General features: G+C 34.7%; 2 protein-coding genes across 6 annotated transcripts in view; both read right to left on the reverse strand.

The window, feature by feature from the left end:
• The window catches only part of RABGAP1L (RAB GTPase activating protein 1 like), a 687593-nt gene that overhangs the window by 446112 nt on the left and 218281 nt on the right, over window positions 1-23200 (reverse strand). The gene's annotated exons all lie outside the window — the stretch shown is intronic.
• On the reverse strand, window positions 8646-14444 carry GPR52 (G protein-coupled receptor 52). The gene is made up of 2 exons (XM_029228040.1): window positions 12867-14444; window positions 8646-11771 (listed from the first exon to the last, which is right to left on the reverse strand). Exon 2 carries the CDS (start codon window positions 11548-11550, stop codon window positions 10465-10467), a length of 1086 nt encoding a protein of 361 aa, XP_029083873.1. The 5' UTR covers window positions 11551-11771; window positions 12867-14444; the 3' UTR covers window positions 8646-10464.

Consider the following 23200-nt stretch of genomic DNA (forward strand, 5'->3'; position numbering starts at 1 on the left):
TTTGAGATAAGTTTTCAGCAGTTAGCTATAACTTGTCCTTTTATAGAGTTGTGTGAAATTAAAAAGTGCTAATTATGGAAGGGCAAGTTGGTGGATATATAAAGAAGCAGAGACAATATCTTAACACTCAAATTATCTCTATAAGAATCCTTGACGTCTTCCCTTAAAGTCTTCCAGTCCACTGAGTGTTCCAAAAAAGGCAACAATAATCCTAATAATCCTTCGAGATCTTTCATTTAAAATCAACTAATGGAAACCTGACAATTTACTATTTTTTAACATCCAGCTTTACATGAAATTTTCCTTTCAGTCATTTAGAGAAAAATATACAATAAATAAATTATTATGGTGTTCAGACAGACTATATGGGTTCAAATGATGGCTCTCCTACCTCTGATATGGAAAAGTACCTAGTGCATGGAAAGCATATATAACTGTTTGCTTTTATTCTAATGAACCAAATGAAGTATGTCTTTAATAAAAGTTTCAAGATCGTTTATTCATTTTCTCACCCATTTGACTAAACCTGAGGAAAACCAAAATGCTCTGACAGGTTAGTTTAAAACACCTTTTGACATCTGACAATGTCAAAAACCATAAAATTCTTTTTGATGTAGGCACTCTTAGCCATGAGTGCAACTATATCCATTAATTTTCTAACATATATTACCAAGAGCCTAGTAATAATGTTATATATAAATGCAGAATTATAAACTCTCTTTCTTAAATTTTTTTTATATTTTGGCCGCGTGGCACTTTTGAGATCTTAGTTCCCCAACCAGGGATTGAACCCCAGCCAGGGCAGTGAAAGCGCCAAGTCCTAACCACTGGATTGCCAGGGAATCCCTATCAACTCTCTTAAGTCATATACATTTTAGAGTTGCATACAAGTGTGGCTCTTACATAGCTAGATCTTCTGTTTCACTGCCTATTAGAGCACTACAAAAGAGGCCTGCTTATTATAAGTGAATCAATTTCTTCAGACTATAAGGTTATCACTTATTGAAGGAAAGTTTAACAAATGCTTTTGATGTTTGAAAACTACATTCAATATTAAGTATTATTGACTCCACATTTAAAGGTAAAATAATGTATGATTATATACATTAGCAGTTGAATAAAGAGACTAGGAAGTAAGTTTCATATGCAAAGAATTTTAGCCAAATAAGAAAAGGTGGAAATATAATAAGTATGTAGATTAACTGTAAAAGGTAAGAATTAGTTAATTAGAAAGAATAGTTCTTTGTTTCATTTAGAGTGAGGTAATCAGTTGACAAACCACTGGAATCATAGAGGAAAACTCAATATCTATGGTTTTACCCATATGCTGGAAATTTTCCTGATACTTGGGTGAATCAGGTTGAAATTAACAATTACTCCTCCTTATGAGATCCTTAGCAATGATAAAAGCACAATGTTCTATTACTGTATCATGTACAAGGTACATATAATGTCTTATATCAGGGGTCAGTAAATGTTTTTCTGAAAGGGCCAAATAGTAAATATTTTAGGTTTTGTAGGACACAAAATCTCTGTCACAACTACTTAACTCTGCCATTGCAGTATGAAATATGAAGTCAGCCAGAGGTTGATTTATAAATGAATGGGTGCAACTATGTTTCTATAAAAGTTTATTTACAATAGTAAGCAGTAGACTTTGTCAACTCCTATCTTATACTATAGTTACCTATATGTGGTCCATCTATCCCCTATTAGTCTATATGCTCTTAGAGAACTGAAAATCTGTTTTACTTATAAATCTCACTATCTTGCATAGAATTTAGTATAGTCCCTGTATAGTTTTTACACAGGAAAAACCTGATAAATACTTAAGGAACAAATGCATAAATGATTCTATTAATTAAAAAATATCAGGTATACATCATATGATTTGCTTAGTAGCAGACAAATTAAAACCTGCCTGTCACTAAAAAAGCCTTCATAAAGTAAGAGTCATTGATAATCAATGACAAATATTAGGGAAAAACTAGTAGTAGTGGTCTAGGATGATACCTGAGTTGGTAGAATATGTCATCCCCATGTACAGTCCCTGAAGCTACTTCTACCCATGTTAATATTCTTGTCCTAATCTCAACGCTTATACCTAACGATTTTACTCCAATTAGATTTAATCCATATAAAAGAATATTTTATTTTTAATATACTGCATCCCAAAGTTATTGTGCATTTCTCTCAACGATAGTATGTTAAACACTGAACATTTCCTTTCCTTTCATTTTAATAACTTCTCAAGTATCCCAAGGTATCCTCTGAGACTAAAGCATCTAAACACATGGCTAAATATTTACGTCAATTCATCTTTTAAAATAAATCAATCCCTCTAATTCTTCAATCTATTGCATTGTTCCTAAAATCTCTCCCTCAAATCCTAGAAATTAGATAATCTGCCCCCTTGCTTGCTTCCCACAATTCAATAAATTATTCTTTGGCTTAAAAGCGTCCAGGAGTATCTGTAGAACCACAATTCATGTCACATAAAACACAATCAATATATATTTATTGCCCTAATTTGTTGATATGGAATGCAAACATAACTGGTTAATTCAGACTGCAGTAATTTGAATTTTGCAATGACTCATCTTGCAAACCCTTTTAATGAGTACCATAAATTAAATAGTCATAAATTCTCACAAAAATTTTAAATGTTTAAGGCAACAAACTTCAAATAACTCAGTAGAATGCAGTTATATTCAACTGATGCATATACTTTCGAAGGAAAGGTTTCATCTAAGGACATTTATAAGACAATCCTGTGTTAGCCTAATTTGAGTTCCTTTAATTTTTCTATAAACATATTATTTCATTGAAAGAAAACTGAATTATATATTAATAGGGTTTTAGGTAAAAAACCACTAATTCAGACTGTTCTCTCTGATTCCCTGAGTACTATTTTTTAGACTATACACAAACATATATAGGACTTTATAAAGCACTGTAGCCAGAAATGTCAAAACCTTTTCCATCATAATGCTTCAGAAAAACCCATCCCATTATGACTTCAACAACATCGCAAATCCATTACAAAGAACATTCAGAACACAAAGTGCACAGCTATGACATGTTTACTTTTCAAAAGCAGTTATATGAATATAGTAGTGTGTTTTTGACAATTCTTCATCAAGGCTATAGTTTTTAAATACATAACTAATACAGTTGAATTCAGTCTATATAGCTCTCAATAAATTCTGCAGATGTTTTCAAACTGTTATGTTTTTAAAAGGAGAGATAAATTTTCATTACCCTCTATGGATAAGAAATTGCTTTAAGAAATATCAACACAATTAGAAGTGCTGAGAATACATCTTATTAAAAATTTCCATGACCTCAAAATCCCACCTTCAACATATAGTCAACCTTAAGGTAATCTTTCCCACTTTAAAAATTAAAAGATAAAATTTTATATGGAATTTTCCTGTATCAACTAAGTCTTCATTTGCTACTCAAGGAAGAAGGGTCAGGTCACTCAACCACCAGCCATCCATAAATACATTATTCAAGAACTTTATCACAGGCAAAACTATTGCCGCACAAGACATATGGTCAGTAGTATCTCTATCTGGTTATGTGATCTTGTGAGGGTCACTTAAAAATCTTATCTCAGATTTCTATATGTGAAATGAGATAGGGCGTACTCACAGAAGCTTTTAGAATACATCTAATTGATAATGACGAGGGCATTTTACATGTTCAAAAGCATTTTAAGCTTTTTCAAATTTTAACGTGCAGCGTTTTCTAATAATTTCTTAACACACTTGATAGGAGAGGCAGGTACTTGTCTCCATTTTCCTCATTGCACACGGAATCATTTGAATATATCTCATATTAACATTCCAAAACTAAGACATTATGGGTAATCTCACCAAAGAATGTTACTTCAAATCCTAATAAGTTTTCTATTAAAAAAAAAAGATGTGTACCTTTAACTATGGCAAAGTAATTAAACACTCTACAATGACTGCAAATTGAGCATGCAGGGATTTTTTTCTAAGTTTGTAACATTGGTAAAATCATTGTAACAAATACACACATACCCACATGCACACACCTTTATCTTGTCCCACAAATAAATGCTACCACAGGATGTCCTGGACTTCAAAATCTATAAAAGTCAATCAAGGTATAGTCCTCTAATAAATTTTAATAGTTTGTTCAATGATAAGTGTTAAATCACATTTAGAAACTGAGAAAGTAGGGCTGTAAGTGAAGCTGATGATTGAAATAACAGAAGCCATTACAAGACCCATTTAATAATAAAACACTCTAAATGCGAATCTTTAAAATGTACTTTTCCAGGCTTATCTCCAAGTAAATACACCTAAAAATCCAGTAAAGTTTTAAGACCTTGGACATGTAGTAAGTGTTAAAAAAAACTGTGTTGGGGCAATAGAAGCAGAAGTGTGATAAATCTAATCTTTGGGGGTGTCAAGTTTTTCCTCAAATTCTGTTTGAAGAGAGCAAAAAGTTAAATGCATATTTATTTGTAATTTTTATTACATTTTAAAATCTAACTTATGGCAAGAACATTTCACAAAAACCTAGATATACATTATACAGAAGTTGTTTTCTTGCAAGTAAGAAACTATGCTTTATTTTGAAATTGGTAACTTAAAGCAATTCTAAAGACAGAATTTTGAACCATCTTTTCCTTGCCAAAATAATAAATTTAAGAAAAATCCAAATATAATTTAATTTGTTAAAATATTAAAACAAGGATTTTCAGGATTTTTTTAACCTGCTTCTTCACAAATTATATTTTAACCTTAGCAAAATCTATCATTTATAATATCAATTTTACCAATTTATTATTTTTAATTATAAAACTCCTGGAAGAGTAAATGGAATAATAACTGTGAAGAGGCTATTTATTATGATAAAATGTATAATCTAATACCTATTTTAAACTTCAAACTCTATTAGAAATATAAGTAAATGTTTTAAAACTGTATTTTACACAGGGTAAATACACGAACACTTGCTTGTGTCAGGCATAACCTCAGACAAATGCACTGGTCATCTCTTGCTACAGTCTGCACTGCATTCAAAGATACATTTTAAATTTTAAAGAACAGCCTATATAACTTTGTACTTGATTGGTTGTATGTGGGCCTTCCACCTAAAATAATGCCACCACTTTGAATTTATAAAGTATATCTGGGCACTTTTTACCAGCATCAACATCATTTATACTTGCTTAAGTAGAAAACATAAAATTAAGTAGAAAACAGTAAAATTGGAGTCAAATTTCTAAAGTCAAAAATAAATGTGATTTCTCTTGCATAAAGGAGCATTTGGGGAAGTTTTAGAATTTAAGCAAATATTTCCATTCAATAAATTCTACCATTATGTACTATGTTTCTTGATATTTATCACCAACATATTTTAAAACTTTACAATCTCCAAAACTAATCTGGTGGTCCCATTTACTATAGTGAAGATACTGATATCACATATGCCTTTCTGCTATCAGACATAACAGGCTCCTGCTGAATTTATTACTCTGATTTTCTTCACCTTCATAGGGAATCATAAAAAAATAGAATAAAAGTTACCATTAAAAAGTTATAGATATGATCTTTGGGGATGGGGGACTGAAAGCAGAATCTTGCCTATCTGTGAAATGCAGTTAACACACCAGCGGGACCCTATTTCCTTAATGCAAGGTCATCCTTCTGTTATTTAAAGATGTGAAAAATGCTAAAAGGTGCCATCAACGGTGCATTAAAAAAATGGTGCAGTAGAAAAGTGGTAGGTGATTGAGATCCCTTTCAGATTCAGCAAATAACACTTCAAACTGATTGTGTTGAAGCAAAATTATGTCAAGGACATCTAATATCATAAGCAGAAGGCCATCAAACTCTAAAAATTTTACGTGAAATAAATATTACACAAGTCAGAAACTACATAAACTGTCTTCAAAAGAATATAGTATTGAGACAAAATTGGATAATGTTACTTGTAGAATCAACCAAACTTTTGTGAAACATCAAAATATTTTTTAAACAGTCAGCGTTCTTTTTAACAAAACAATTTTCCCATTATAACATAAGTAAACACTCACTGTAAAAAACTTTTAAACAGATTAATAAAGAAGAAAAACGTAATCACATCACTTTTAATATTTTAAAAGACAATCATTTACACTATTAAATAAAGTTAAAATATTTTAAATTATAGAGCAAAACTAGCCCTGGATAAAACTTTCATATATAAGAAACACTGAAAAGGGGATTTATATTTTTTTCTTTTCAAGTCATTTTGTTTTCCTCAGTGTCTATATATTTGGTTGATGATTATGCAACTTTCTACATATCCTTCTAATCTTAAAGTTTTACTCAGGGAAAAGAGCAACTTTTGGAACCTACACATCAGAATAGAGCATCAACTCAGTAACATAATCTCCTGTGCATTGTGATGGTACTACCTGGACACAAATGAGGCTACGCTCAGCATGTTATACAAGCAAACTCCCCACATCTTAATCTTCTCTGTTTATCGCATATTTATAACTTTTTCACATCTAATGATTAGCTTCCAGGGTAGGGAGAGACAGAGGAAAGTCATTTAATTTAAGGCAGCAACATCATTTCTAATCTTCATTATAGAAGATACCTGTAGAGCGAATCTATTTATTAATCTTTGTTTCTTCGAGGTAACATGTACATGACAAAATACCTTAAATTCCATTTTAGTAAATCAGGAAAACTAAAATGTGAAGACAAATGGCAAGATATTCCTGAACAACGCTTTCCTTCTATTGCCAACCTGATGGAAGAAAAATATTTAAGCATATTTAATACAATAAAGTAAGGAGGTAGGTTAATCTCAGAATCATTCCTGTCTCATCCCATCATCTGCTTGCTGGATGTCTTTAATCTCAAATGATGTCTTCATGAATAACTATTCCTGGAAAATGAGCTTTCAGAGATTATGGAAGTTTTCTACATTTAAAAATATCTGAGTTTAGGCCAAAATCTGAGTTTAGACAGATTTGGGAAAAAACGCCGTTTTAGAAAACTCTAATTGTTAGAAAATACAATTTTCTTAAATTGCAATTAGTGACCTTTAAGTTGTGATGGCAATAAATCTGGCATCCACAAAGGTGATAAAACAGGAGCTACCACATTCCAAATACTTTCTATGTGTCAGGAGCCATGCTGAACACAGAGATTACTTTATCTCATTTAGTCCTCAAATCCAGCCTAGTAGGAAGGTACAAGTCTCTGGATCTTCCTGATGAGAAAACTGGAGTCGTGGAACATTCAGTATTTTTCCTAGGGCTAAACAGCTTATGAGGGCCAGGATTTCAGTGCAGGTTTCACAAACTAGTAGGTTATAAAGGCTTCCAACACTATATAACTTTAGAAACAATGCCACAGATAACAGAACCTTTAGTAATAGACTACATCATTATTGTTTGTCATTTATAACCAAATTGGATAATTACCATAGAATACAATATAATAATAATGGTTATGCTTTCTATTCTTAAAACATATCCATCTAAAAGACAGAATAATTTCAAAATAAGTATTATTATATAAACACATATTAAAATATGTCAAAAGCAAGTTAAGTGGCTTGCCCTAGAGTTGCACATGAAACATTAAAATAAATGAAGAATCTAAACCGAGAACTTGCCTTCTAGAGGCTCTCCTTTCAGCCTAAAACAGAGATTTCCTTCTCCACTCTTCTCCTTCAAAAAACATTTTTTTCAATAAGAAATTTATAGAGACTTGAAAAAGATATTCAATGAAAACTTAACAAAAATGAACAAAAGTAATGTCAAGGGAATGTCATGCCCCAGGGTTTCAGTTGGATTGAAGACTAAACTGGTTAAGTGGGGGCTTACCAGATTGCTACTTTAATAAAAGAGATTTTTAAGATCAAGGAAAAAGATATCACAAGGAAAGACCTGAAGCAAAAGATTTAAGTGAGGAAAAAAGAAAACTCAAACAAGTTCTGTAGGGAAAAGGTATAGACAGAGGTACAAAGGTCTGGAGGCTTTGGGGGGAAAAGGCAGCACAGCATAATGGTTAACTGAGTGTGAATGAACCTCTCTACCACTGAATGATTAATTGAATGACTGACTTTGGATAAATCACTTTTCTTTGGTTTCCTCATCTTTAGGATGGGGGTAAAAACAGTACCTATCTCCATGGGTTGTAGTGAGGATTAAATGTTTTCATATATGTAAAACTTCACACAGTGCCTGGCATATAATTATCGTTATTAACTACCATGAGGAAAAGCCAGAAGAGGAAAATGCAATAAACACAGCCTCAGGTTTTCTGTACAGAGGATCTATGGAGTCTTTTCTAACTATACTTACACACCAAACTAAAGGATCAAAATCTGATTCCCAAATAATACATATAATGTTGAAAGTTCTATTTATGCCACCTGAAAAGTCAGCAGCATTATGTTTCCTTGAAGTTTGTTTTCCTTAAACGGGTCTGAACTCAAAAGGCACATTTCAACTTATCCAAGATGTCAATGGCAAATGGGATGAGAATTAATGTAAACAACCCAAACCACAAAAATGTGAAACAAATTTTGATTCCCCAACAGTAAACTCTTACTCTAAGTGTTTTATTAAACTGAAGCAAAGTCTGATTTTGAATATGTAGAATACTGTTTTATTCTTTATTTTAAACCTTCCTTACATGTTTAAAAATATACATGGGTTCAGAACAACCTCAATAAAATGATGACATTTCTTTTACTAAAAGACCTCTGAAGTCAAACCACCAGTGTGCAAACATGTTTGGCTTCCAATTTGAAGAGTCATAGGCACATTTCACTAAATGCATTTCATAAAATAAAGAAATAAAAAATGCTGAGAAGAAAAATACTCAGTAGTTTGATATAAATTTTAAAATATCTGTCAGGCAGGAAACTTATGGTAAAAAAAGTAAGATTTAGATGTTTTAGCACTTACACCTGCTTCACTACTAATTTCCCAAATGCTGTTTTGCTACATCTAAACCCCTGACAATTTACTACACAATTCCATGTAGCACACTAAAAAATAAGTTAATTTAATCTCTGAATATGAAAACAGATCATTACAAAAGAAAATACTGACAGTTCTTACCTGTATTTGATAATTAAGTATATTTTATTCTCAGCATCACTAAGAATGCAGCTTGGTCTAATAGAAATATCTAAATAACAACTACACAAAAGTATTTTTCTCTTAAAAGAAGTTTTTGTATATTTTTGTCCAATGTTGATGACTTAAGCAACACTGATCTATATAGTGTGCTAAGAAGACATTAGGCACAGATCACATAATGTAATTTACATTTTCTTTGTTGTAAAAAATATAGTATGTGCAAATGCATTATCATACAAATAATTAGCAGACACAACAATAAGCTTTGTAAATCTAACACAAAAAGGTTAATATTTTACTCTTTAGGAAAAAAAGAACACAAGTAGCTTTAAGAGCAATACCTCACTTTTGAGTGAGTACTCTGCATCTGCATTAGAATTATCTGTGAATTATCTTAAAGAAAAACAAAGCTTAACTATAGCCCCTGCAAAAAACAAAAAGACACCACTTTGGGCACATGAACTAATTCAAAAGAAAACAAATAAAAATGTTTCCCAAAGCCATTAAAAATACTTAACACAATATCTCATACAACCTATAGAATGCTTTTTTGGAAGGAATAAATCATTCAACATTATGACTTTTATATAGTAGATTCTTTCATTAGCTAAGACACTTCTGGATTAAGGTGCCAAAGGGTGCAGATCAAGAAAAATGGAGAGAAAAAAAAAAAAAAGCTGTTAGGAAGGAGGAGGGAGCATAATTTTACCCAGAAGAAACAAAAATACTGTTTCTTTTTGTTCATAGCAGAAATTTTGTGCTACGGATATTATAAAAACACAAGCAAAATGGTTGTGTGGCAGGTAATAAAATACAATGCTTACTATGCATCCTCCATGGAGAGACCGTTTAGGGATTGTAGATAAGTGAGTTTAAACAAGTACACTTTGATGCAAAAAATTATACTTTACCACATATATAATATGTAGCATTTTTCTGTAAAGGGCAATTTATGTAAGTAATTTCCACAAACACAAAGAGAGTGAGAGAGACAGAGACAGAGGAGAGAGTCCAGTCAGAGAGAGAGACAGACGCCAGGGGCTTTGCTCATGCCCTGTGGAAGATCTGAGGTACTTTTCCATCCTCAGTGCTTGATTTTGCCTATTACTGCACATTCATACTCACACACTACAATTATCTCACGAGATTACCCTCTACACATCCTTTTCTTCAGGGTTTTTTTTTTTCCATGAAAAAAAACCTTTAGTCCCTTCCTCTCATAGTCAACTATTCTAGTAAATATTTCTCTAGTGGCAAATTTCCAGATGAAGCAAGAATACAATCCCGAACTACTGTCAGACTACATTTGATTTACTGTGTGGTTTTCTTCAAATGGAGCAGGAATTAGCCCGTTTCCTAGGTTGGGGGTCTCGTGCTTCCTGATCCTTCACACACATACAAGACGTGCACATTGTCTCAGACAGTCTTCGGAGGCCTAGCCGGAAAACACTGTTGGAGAGGCTGTATATTACACAGTTACAAAAACTATTACTTATAGCAAGCCAGGTTGTTAGGAAGGACAGTGTTGGATTGTCCAAGACCCGGGAGCTTTCTAGAAGAAAGTATATGATATACGGGAGCCAGAGCATGTAAAACACACTGGTTATCCGAAACAAAACCATGGCGTAGCGACGGTCAGGGCTATGCCCAGTCTCTCCAGAGGCAGCGACTTCGTGGCTAGGGAATCGGGCCCTCCGGTCATTTATCTCTTTGGTGTGCTGCCGGCAAATTGTGAAAATGTGGAAGTAAGTGAAGCAGACAACAAAGGCAGCAGGAGCATAAAGTAAACAGACAATAAAGCCAGTAAAATAGACACTGGTGAGCCAAGAGGTGGCACACCATTCAAAAATGTCACCGTGGTAACCGGGTTTCCCCCAGCCAAAAAAGGAAGGCAAGAAAATTAGGCAAGAGTAGATCCAGATTAAAACAATGCAAATTCTCAGGCGACAAGGGGTGACCAGTTGATTGTAGGAAAGAGGCTTGGTAATTGCAAGATAGCGATCCACACTTATGCAAGCAAGACATGCCATAGAAACACTTTTTAGAACTGAGATGATATATCCAAAAACCTGGCAAGTCAGTGACTCGTGGATACCTGTGGAGTAGTGGAGAAGTGAGAGAGTAGGAACCAAGCAGGTAACTCCAACGAAAAGATCAGCATATGCCATTGTCTGAATGAAATAGCTGGTCGTATAATGGTGTAAGAGTGGAGCACAGTGAAAGACAAAGATGACCGTTAAATTCCCAGCAATGATTAGAAATGTCAGCAAGACAATAACAACTGTCTCGAAGATGCAGACGTCCACCGCACTGTAGTGGCCAAATCCAAGTGGGCAAGAGTGACGTTCGGACACATTCAAAATGCCACTGCTCATGTTCAGGATCCTCCATTCAGTCCACCTGGATTCATTCATGGCTTGGAATTAAAAGAACCTGCAGCTCTGGCTACAGCAAGCAGGTGCCCTGCCTAGCATCTGCTAAACTCTGCCCATGAGTGTCTCAGAATCAGCTTCAGTAGACAGTGGCAGCGCTTCTGTCACAGCTGAGCATCCCAGGGAGTACTCAAGTCTCTTCATCAGCCTCAGTGCAGCAGTAACACACCTCAGCTTTGGGAGGGGGGAGGAAGGGGGATAAGCTAGAAAGGAGGTGAAAAAAAGGTCACCGATTAGCTTCCTCCGGTGCTTTCAAACAACTTTTTGCAGACACAAGGCACTCCTAGAGAAAATGGACTTTTCAATAATACCTTGCACTATGAAAAATTAAATCTGTAAAAGAAAAAAAAGCAATTGCCAAAGGAAGAAAAGCTCTTGTGGGCCGTTTGTTCTCCTCAGAAAGGTAGTTTCTTAGGGATCAACTCGAAAGAGTGAGAAAAAAACCTTAAATAGGCTCAGGCTTCCTGTTTCATCTGTCAGGAGAAATGGATTCATATTGTAGAATTTAAATAATTAAGATCTCAGATTTGGTTGGAAAGCTAAGAAAAAGTTCATTGTGGCAAAGTGTGTCTTTGGCTCAGTTCAGGGTTTGATGCTGGTGGGTCAACTTTATGATCCATTTCTCTCTCTTTTCTCTCAAAAGCAAGAACCCCCTCCTCCAACAAGATTAATTCTAAAAGACTCATCTCTACTAGGGCACAAAGGAGCAGAACAGCAGTAATGGACTCCAGATTGCCCTGTAACTCTCATAAGAGAAAAAAAGCATACTTCCAGTAGAGAAGATAATACACAATGGGTCAATACTGACAAAATATGAAAAACTTCTGAAGTTTTAATTCTGCATGCATTTTTTAAGCATTCAGATGAAAAGAGTTTTAGTCCATTACAGTTCCTGGTGCTACCACCAGCATCGTAATTTATACTCCTTCCTTTTCAAAAGGAAAATAAAATCATTTTTGCTATTAGTTTCAGCATCAATAACTGAAAACAACCTTCATTATCTGATACACCACCTTCCTTATAACGGAGCATGATCATAAAATATACAGCTCAAAGTTATTTCTCACCTTTGCAACCACACCTATATCTCACAAATATGTGTAAATATATATGAAATTTAGACAACAGTAACTTTCCTATATGCTCTGAGCTTCTGACTAGAAATGCTGCCATTATTTATTACTTAGGTATTTCTAGTAGGCTTTCTAATCTATATTGCTATATCTTTTCTGTTTTCATTAAATGATTAACACATTAAATCATTACTTCAACTAAACCTTTTCAAAGTGGAAAATTACCTTGTTTGTTATATTTGCAGTTATATAGCAGCCATATGTTAAGAAAATGCCTCTTCTAGTTCTGTGTTCTATTTTGAGCAAGTGCTCAATTAATACAGGGGCCATTAGATAGGTTATAAGATGTTCTTGTTTTAAAATACTTCTAAAGCATCAAGATGAGTTTAAATCCTAGAGTTTGAAATACTGAAAGACTGGCAGGATAGAATCCATCCAAAATGCTTCCAAGGTCATTCTGATATGAGGTTAACATTTGTCAAAAGTCTTTTTTAAAGTACAGGCATTTCAGAGAGTCTCTTGTCAGTCTTTGCTGTCATACCTTTTGTAGAAAGAACATGCGTTAGAAATAGAAACATTTCCTTCAGGAACAATGCAGGAGCTTAACAGAAAGCATTCTTCTTAAAGTTATTTTCTTGTGCACCACCAAGGCATTCAGGGAAGTCCTTCTTCTTTTATAATAATAGCCACAGGATATTCCTCCTTGCACATTCCTAGTTTCACTTATCACAAAATAGTTCTTGTTACAGGAATAAAACAATGCTTCTCACCTACATTCACTCTTATCAGCTGCTAGGCTGGGCTGCTTGATTCAGAAGTCCGATTTACTGTGATGCAGTTACCGAGATGCTGTCGGTGTATTCCTCACAGTCTCTCAGTATCACTGCCTCCACCTGAACCGAAGCCCTGCTCCTCCTCCTCATCCTGAGCTGATGCAGAAGAACTCACCATCAGAAAGGTGACTCGGTCCTCCTGCCCCAATCAACAGCACAGCCAATGGCTACTGCAGCTGAAACTGTCACTAGGTAACAGTTGCCAGGCACATTCAGGCTTATAGACTTACTCGGCAAGCTCCGATCAAGATTGACAAAAGAACACAGTGGAACTGACCGATCCTTATAACATATTAATGACATGTATGAATTTCTAGAGGTATTTTCCTTATAGCATGTGTAAAGATTATTTCCTATGAGCAGGACAGAAAAAAAAAAAAAACCCTGAGATACACCTTTAAACCCTGTAGAGAAACTACCACAAGGTACTATGACACTAAAAAGTCAGCAGTAATCTAATGCTCATTGGCAGAAAAAACCTATTAATTATTAAAAATCGTCTAAGTCTTCATGAACTCAAATGATAGAGCTACTATTTTTACTCTTTAAAATATATTTTGATTAATAGAAGTTATTTTGTAATCTCTCCAATCACTGCCACACCCACACTAAATTGCTGAATCTGATGTATTTAACTGTACAAACAAAGCATTGGAACTAACACCTCTATACTAAAATCTACTTGCTGGAATATTTAAGATCAAATATGACCTCAGAAGAGAAGACATTAGAAATAAATAGAATGAATGCTTAGTCCACTTTTTATCCTAATAGAAAAAGAGTCAAAGAGTCAAAGAACTTTGTCATACAGTGCTTGAGCTACTCATACCCAAGTCAGAAGAAAGTAATTAAGCTCATTTATATAATGGAGGTTAAAAATATTTCCATTTGGGGCTTCCCTGGTGGAGCAGTGGTTGGGAGTTCGCCTGCCGATTTAGGGGACACAAGTTTGTGCCCCAGTCTGGGAGGATCCCACATGCCGCGGAGCAGCTGGGCCCATAAGCCATGGCCGCTGAGCCTATGCATCCGGAGCCTGTGCTCCGCAATGGGAGAGGCCGCAACAGTGAGAGGCCCGCGTACCGCAAAAAAAAAAAAAAAAAAAAAAGTCATTCTTAACACCATTTTGATGAACTCCTCCTTCATTCCCTCTCTTTTCCACTAGAGCAGCTAGTCAGGAAATTTCTAAGAAGAATTATTTTGGATTTCAAAAAATGATTTCTAAATAATAATAAATAATAGATCTATTCTTTCCTCCATGTTGAACTGCCTTTCAGGAAGATCATATTACTGTTAAAATCTTCAGGGGGTAGGTGGAATAAAGAATGGAAGCATATTGCTCATTACCAGAAAAGTGTATGAAATAAGTTAGAATAACAATCTTAGAATGAGTACCATATTGAGATTTGAAAGTAAATATTTAAATTTAATATAAAAAGGCTAGAAAGTCCTATTTTACAGGGAAGCATTTTGACTTTTAGGGTTACATAAAAGCATGGAAATCAAACAAGATTCTATTTAACTAAAACTCTCTTTCACAATAATAATAAATATTCAAAATAAAAATTACAGGTGATAAATATTCATGAATGTAGACAGTTAAATACGAAGCTTTACTATAAAACCATTGAAAAATAAAATGCTATTAATTAAAGCTACCTCATCACCAAAATAAAAAAAGAAATCCTTCTAAAAGTATAGACTGTGCATTATTTTTCAAGTTTTGAATCATAATATTTTTTAAATCAGAGAAATGGCAAAAAATATCATTTAGGGAAATTCAAATACTAGATTACTTTTTTTAAAATTTATTTAATTTATTTATTTTTGGCTACATTGGGTCTTTGTTGCTGCACGCGGGCTTTCTCTAGTTGCGGCGAGCGGGGGCTACTCGTCCTTGCGGTGTGCAGGCTTCTCATTGTGGTGGCTTCTCTTGTTGTGGAGCATGGGCTCTAGGCGTGCGGGCTTCAGTAGTTGTGGCACGCAGGCTCAGTAGTTGTGGCTCGAGACTCTAGAGCGCAGGCTCAGTAGTTGTGGCGCACAGGCTTAGTTGCTCCACGGCACGTGGGATCTTCCCGGACCAGGGCTCGAACCCGTGTCCCCTGCATTGGTAGGCAGATTCTTAAGCACGGCGCCACCAGGGAAGTCCCTAGATCACTTTAGTTTGACACATTTATTTCCAACAAATAATCACTGATAGGGATTTGAGTCTAAGAATACTGTAAATAATCCCTAGTTGTACATGCTGCCACAGGTATATGATAATATGAGAGGGAGAGTTTAAGAAGCAATAGCTTTGACCCACCAAGCTTCCTTCTTTTCTTCTACCAACTTCAAAAAGAACAGTTTCAGGAATTCAAACAAGATAATTTTCTTCTTTTCTGAGACTGACATTTTTTACTAGCCCCTCACTTTTCTTCCTTTCCATCCTTTTTTCTGATCTGATTATAATAGAAACTAATTTATAATGTGAAGCTCTAATAACAAGAGCATTAATATCATATTTACACAGCTCATTACATAAAGCACTCTTTGTTTTTGTGTTATGCATAATTCTCTTCATTTTAGGGGTCATTAGGTGTTTTATTTTTGTCATTCTTATTAGTCATTATCAACCACCCCTCTTCTCCTTTCAACTGTTGAACACTAGCTGTGAAATATCTAAGAGGAACCATTATTTGGAATTACTTCAGAATTACTTCTAAGAGCTAAAACTGTATAACTTCTTGAGATGATACATCACAGATGTTTAATTTTTTCATTTATACCTTAAATATGTTTTATATGTCCTTTATATGTATCAATATTTCATTATTAGTCATCTAAGCAACTCAAGCAACTGCTCAATAGGATCTAAACAGCAAAGCAAGAGAGGATCATTAGCCACCGACAGTAAATAGGATAAACAGTAGGCAATGATTATCAAGGAGAAATGAGCAACCAACATTGTAAAAAACAAATATAGGGTAAAGTAAAAGGTTTTTTAAAGGTACAAAAAGGTGTATGGATTCAGAATTTATTTCTTCAACTATTCCTCCCATCTGTTAACTTTTCTCCACCTCCACTACCCTAAACAAACTAGCACCATCTTGTGTGTGAACCACTATAGTGGCTTCCAATCTGATCTTCCTGAGTGGTCTGTGGCCTCTCTTCAATCCATTACGTGCAAAACAGGCAGAATAACCTTTCCCAAATGCAAATGAGATGATATCACTCCCATTTAAAATACTTCAGTGGTTTTACACTGCCCTTAGGATAAAATACTAACAGGTCCTATAAAATGTGGTCTCCATATATCTATTCAATCTAACTTCTCTTCTACATTATTTAGGATTAGCTAAACTGGCTCTACCTCCCTCCACTCCACCCTTCCCCCACATTTCTTTTAGTTAATTCAGATACAATCTTCAGGCTTCAGTTCAAATACCACTTCCTCAGAGGAACGGTCCTTGAATTCCCAGATTAGACCAGACTCCACACATACCACAGTTTATAGTATATTTTCGTTCAGTTTTGTCTTCCTCACTGGATTGCAAGCTCCATGAGGGGAAGAACATCTGTTTTGTTCCTCATTATATCTCCAGTGCCTACACTACAGTGTTGGGCAAAGAATAGGAGTTGAACAAATAAGTGTTCAGTATAATGTTAATATAAAAGCATATCAAATAGCTTGACGAGTCTATAAAAAGACAGAGAAACACTAATAACCAGTTTTGTGAAGGTCAAATATGCAAAGTTCCTTGCAATCCCTTGTATGACATACAAGATTCACAAGAAAGCTATAAAATATACGACCAGATTGCAGGGGGAAAATAATTAGCCTCCTAATATATTCAAAGTAAGCACAATATTATTCATCTATACCTCTACCTAAACCCAATTCAATATGAATATTTGACTACTGATTTGAAAAATCATATCTAGCAAGAGATAATGATTACTTACCTATCATTTTAAAAATGTCAAATGCTGCAAAATGCAGTGTCAATGTATTTTAAATGTACTATCAAATGTAGTATTAAAGCAACTTGGTCTAAGTGCTAAGGAAAAAATAAACTCTCTAAAGTGGGACATGTTAGAATCCACTATTTCATGACCCCTCAAGAGCAGAAAACAAGTTTGTAAGTTAACTTAATTTTATTATGAGGCAAGTTATTAACAATTAAAAATATTTAACAAATGTTAAGTTTATGGCACTACAGAAGAAAACTTCCTCAGCCTGACAAAGATACTATATGGGAAAGCCTACAACTAACATGATATTTAATGGTGAAAGAGTAAATGCTTTCCCTTTAAAACTGGAAACAAGGCAAAGATGTCTGCTCGCACCACTTCTATGCACAATGTTCTGGAGGTCCCAACCAGTATAATAAGCAATATAAAAAAATAGTTAAGCAATACAAGAAAAGGATGACATGATTGTATACATAAGAAATACGCCCACCCCAAAATCCCATTAGAACTAATGAGTAAATTTTGTCATAATACAAGGTCAGTATACAAAAATCACTGCATTTCTATATACTTGCAACAAACAACAGTAAATGAAATTTTTAAACAATAAACTATTTACAACAGCCTCAAAACACAGAAAATATGAATAAATTTAACAAAAGACATGTAAGACCTCTATCCTAAAAACTATAAAATGTCATTGAGAAAAATTAAAAGGTCCTAATGGAGAGATATGTCATCTTTATGGATTAGAAGACTCAATATTGTTACGAATATTTGTTTTCCTCAGACTGATCTACAGATTTATTGCTATTCCAATTAAAATCCAAGTAGGCTTTTGGTAGAACTAACAAGTTGATTCTAAAATTTACATATAAACACAAAGGACCTACGATAGCTAAAACAATCTTGGGAAAAGATTAGAAAAAAGTTGGAGGACTGGTACAACCTGATTTCAAGACTTACTATAAAGCCACAATAATCAAGATTGGCATAAGGACAGGCAAACAGATGACTTAAAAGAATAGAGAGTCCAAAAATAAACCCATAATTGCCAACTGAATTTCAATAGACTCTAAAACAAGTCAAGGTGAAAAGGAAATTTTTTCAGTAAAGGGTACTAGAAATTTTTGAATATCTGGAGGAAGATAAACTTAGACCCCTTTCTCATACCATACACAAAAAATTATTTGAAATGATCACAGATCTAAACATAAAAAATAAATTATACTTAAAATTAAAATTCTGCTTTTCAAAAGATGTCATTAAGAAAATCAGTAAGCAAGTCAAAAGACTGAGAGAAAATACTAGTAAAACATATATCCTACAAAGAACTTGTATCCAAAATACACAACTGACTCCTACAATTTGTTAATAAAAATACAAATAACTCAATCAAAATGGAAAAATACAGACACAGACACTTCACAAAGGAAAATATACAGATGGTCATTCAAGAAAATGAAAAAGTGCTCAGCATCAATAGTCATCAAGAAAAGACCAAGTAAAATCACAATGAGATACCACTATATACCCATTTGAGTGGATACAATTAAGCCACTGATAAACACTAAATGTTGGTAAGGATGTAGAACAAGTGAAACTCTCATAAATTGCTAGTGGTAATGTAAAATGGCCCAACTTGGAAATTTTTGAAATAGTTTGGGAGTTGCTTATAACATTAAACAAATCTGCCCTATGACCCATCAATCCCATCCAATAGAAACAGAAACATATATCCGTAAAAGACTTGTATAAAAATGTACATAGCAGCTTTATTTTTAATAGCCCAAACCTAGAAACAACCCATACATCCATCAACAGGGGAATGGATAAACGGGAATGTGATATGTCCATACAATGAAGTTCTGGAACAGGCAAAACTAATTTTTGATGAAAGAAATCAGAACATACTTGCTTCAGGGGTGTGTGTGTGTGTGTCTGTGTGTGCGTGTGTGTTTACTGGCAAGAGGTATAAGGAAACTTTCAGGGATGATGGAAAGACTTTCTATCTTAATAGCTGTGGGTTATATGCATGCATATGTGTTGAACTCACCAAAATGTTCACACTTAAGATCTGTGCATTTCACCCATATGTAAGTGATAGCTGAAGAGAATGATAAAGATGATTGCATTTGCTTTTTTCAATTGCCCCCATTTCAGTGCAACACCATCAAATTAGAGACCTAAATTACTTGAGTGCACTGCCAGGAAATCATAAATATTGATGTTGAAAAAGAAAAATATCAGAATCCTCAGAAGCAAAGTCCCACCAAGAATAAGGGCTACTGAAATGTCTAAAAGAACAGATACTGCTGGACAGAATAAGTACATTTAGCCCGTGTCTACTTTCACAGTCTCTCAATCATTATACCTGACTCATGGCTCACTGTTTGTACTCACAGACACAACAGCTCAGATGCAAGTGAGACACTGAGTGAGAAAAGACTTCTTATTAAATGCCAGTTATACAATACTCTGAGACTGCCTTAGCTAGCTGGGGCCTAAGACAACTGTCTGAGAAAGCAAAACCTTTGAGAGAATCCACTATCTTTAGTCAATCACAAAGGAAAATGGACAAAGAAAATACTAATTTATGGGGATGTTTAACTCTTAGTGGGGGAAACCCTCAAATATAAAATATATACTTAAAATCAAATTAATTGGTCAAAAATAGTATGCAGAACAATAAAATAAAACCATGCACTGTATGATCTTTCCTTCCATTTTCCCCAAGTTATGTTATTACCTTTAATAAACATTTATTTAGTTTGAAGACTAGGAAAGACTGTGACTTAGAGAAGAAAATGTAGGCTTTAGAATGAGCCAGATTTGGGTTGGCACTGGCTGTAGCACTTATTAACTGTGAGGCCTTGGGTACATCATTCTCTCCACATGTCTCAGTTTCCATCTGTAAAACTGAGATAACAATACTTAACTTTTTTTTTTTTTTTTTTTTAGATGTTGGGGTAGGAGTTTATTAATTTATTTTATTTATTTTTGCTGTGTTGGGGCTTCGTTTCTGTGCGAGGGCTTTCTCTAGTTGTGGCGAGTGGGGGCCATTCTTCATCGCGGTGCACGGGCCTCTCACTATCGTGGCCTCTCCTGTTGCGGAGCACAGGCTCCAGACGCGCAGGCTCAGTAGTTGTGGCTCACGGGCCTAGTTGCTCCGCGGCATGTGGGATCCTCCCAGACCAGGGCTCGAACCCGCGCCCCCTTCATTGGCAGGCAGATTCTCAACCACTGCGCCACCAGGGAAGCCCCCAACAATACTTAACTTTTAAAGTTAGTTATGAAAATTAGTAATTAAAAATAAACCAGAAAAAGCATATAGCTGTTGTTCACTCAAAGCTCACTGATAATGAAGTTAAACATATTCTTTACTATCAACAGGCTTTTTGTTTAGTCATTTCTCCTTAAGAAACCACACCCACAGTAACCTGTTGAGATTAGGAAATTTAAAACAATACTTTCACTCTTCTCTTGAGTTGCCAACTCCCTCAACCTTCCTTTTAAAAAGTACATTCTTAAAAGAAACACATTGGGCTTCCCTGGTGGCTCAGTGGTTGAGAGTCTGCCTGCCGATGCTGGGGACACGGGTTAGTGCCGCGGAGCGGCTGGGCCCGTAAGCCATGGCCGCTGAGCCTGCGCATCCGGAGCCTGTGCTCCGCAATGGGAGAGGCCACAACAGTGAGAGGCCCACATAAGAAACACATTATCTGAACCTGACCACACATCTTAGGAAATTTATGTGATTAGCAACACAGTAATATAAGAATTACCAAACCTTGGGCCATAAAAATCTCACTTACATGGATCCTGCAATTCCCAGATAATTGAAGGTTTCTCTTTTTTAATTTTTTAAATTTTGTTTTACTTTATACAATTTTACATTTAAATCTTTATAAGATGTATCATCTACTCCTCTCCTTCTTAAATTGAGAATTCTGAACATAATTTAATGTTTGCCTGGTAGGGTGGGATCATCACCGTTAATGTCAGTTAGAATACTATCTTATAACACAATCATACCTTGGATTCAATATATATGTATATTGAATCAAGAGAGACTTTAATTTCTACAAGTAACTAGGTACCTAGATAAGAATATATAGCTCCCTATATTTCCTGACTCTATTTGCATAGAAAAGAATACATAGCTCCCTATATTTTTGACTCTATATAAATATAGCAGTACTCTTCGTTCCTCTTCTAATTTGCTATCTTTAATTTTCTAGAGGATTAAAAATCAGAAACTAAGCTTATAAGAATTTTTTATCCAAGAGTAAACAGAAGTACTTCTCTATGAATAAAGTGTCATAGCTCAGGTCTGAACTGTCAGTTATTTCTAGGTAGGTGAGGTGGTAACTATTTTAGTAAGGCAACAGACATAATAAATACACCTAAAAATAACACAGGAAAAAAGGAAATTCCAAGCTTTCTTACATCTTTCATGTAAGAGCTATCAATCATTCATGTTCTTTTCTTACTTCATACAACAGCAAATCTGGAAATTATATTGTTTAAGATTTTTATATCAATGAAATCCCATCAAGTATTAATATTATCTCACAGAATGGGTTCAATACAGTTACCTCCCTTTAATTTTTGTACAATAAAAAAATAGAGGGAAAAGTTAAACCTTAAAACTTTTCCTGGCAAAGTCTGTTAAAATTATATGAAAACAGAACAGCACAAGTACATTTTAAATAATGGGTTCACATTATAGGAAAGAAATGTTGATTCAAATTCATTTTTAATTGAAAGAGATTTTTCCCTTATAAAAGAAAATTGCTATTTTTTTAAGATATCTTATTGTTATGGCAACTGAAGTGCTAAAAATAATAAAGAAATATCAAAGTTGTTATAGCAACTGGAATTTTAAAAAGCCATGAAGTGTAAAATAATCAAACCTTTACTTGGCTTGAAATGCAACATCTATAACTCAGTTTTCGAAAGAAAATTTGAAGTACTCATGCTCTTGTCTTTACAAGTTGTCTCTGCAGTCCAAATTAAAAAACAATAAATGCATGTTGAATTAAACTCAACTATTCAGAGTTGGCACAAAATCTGGATTTTCTGATTTTCTAAATTGCTTCTTACCTCCAGTCTTCACTGCTCTGATCTACAAAACACTAAAAGTGGGAAAAAAATTTATTCACTGACAAAGTGCTTTGCCCAGATTCATCCAATTAGAGTTCAATTATTTAAAAATTTATTGAAGTCCTACTGCATGCTAGGTATTGTGCAAGGTTCTGGGACTTTTTTTTCACAGAGTTCACAGTCTAGTAGAGAAGAACTAAAACAGGTCACCGGGGCTTCCCTGGTGGCACAGTGGTTGAGAGTCCACCTGCCGATGCAGGGGACACGGGTTCGTGCCCGGGTCCGGGAGGATCCCACGTGTCGCGGAGCGGCTGGGCCTGTGGGCCGTGGCCGCTGGGCCTGCGCGTCCGGAGCCTGTGCTCGCAGCGGGGGAGGCCACAGCAGTGAGAGGCCCACGTACCGCAAACAAACAAACATAAAAAACAGGTCACCATCACTGAAATGTAAAGTGCAATGAAGGAATATAATGAGATTATCAAGGGAAAATTCATAAAGGTCCTTCCTATAAGCAGTGGTAAGATCTTTGAAGGATTTAAACCATGAGGTAGCATAAATTTATTGTTTTCTCAGAGATGCCCATACTAAGAAATTAAAACTTCAGATATATGTGCTTTACATTAGAAAATCAAGATAAGTCTTCAGTTTCATAGTTTCATTTGCTCCTTTCTAATA

The sequence above is a fragment of the Monodon monoceros genome, unplaced genomic scaffold (assembly GCF_005190385.1).
Source record: "Monodon monoceros isolate NGI ecotype Baffin Bay Population unplaced genomic scaffold, NGI_Narwhal_1 Super_Scaffold_18, whole genome shotgun sequence".
NCBI lineage: Eukaryota > Metazoa > Chordata > Mammalia > Artiodactyla > Monodontidae > Monodon > Monodon monoceros.

What these genes read in the sequence shown, in the direction of transcription:
- GPR52 (XM_029228040.1), bottom strand. Translation starts at nt 11,550, where the DNA reads ATGAATGAATCCAGGTGGACTGAATGGAGGATCCTGAACATGAGCAGT.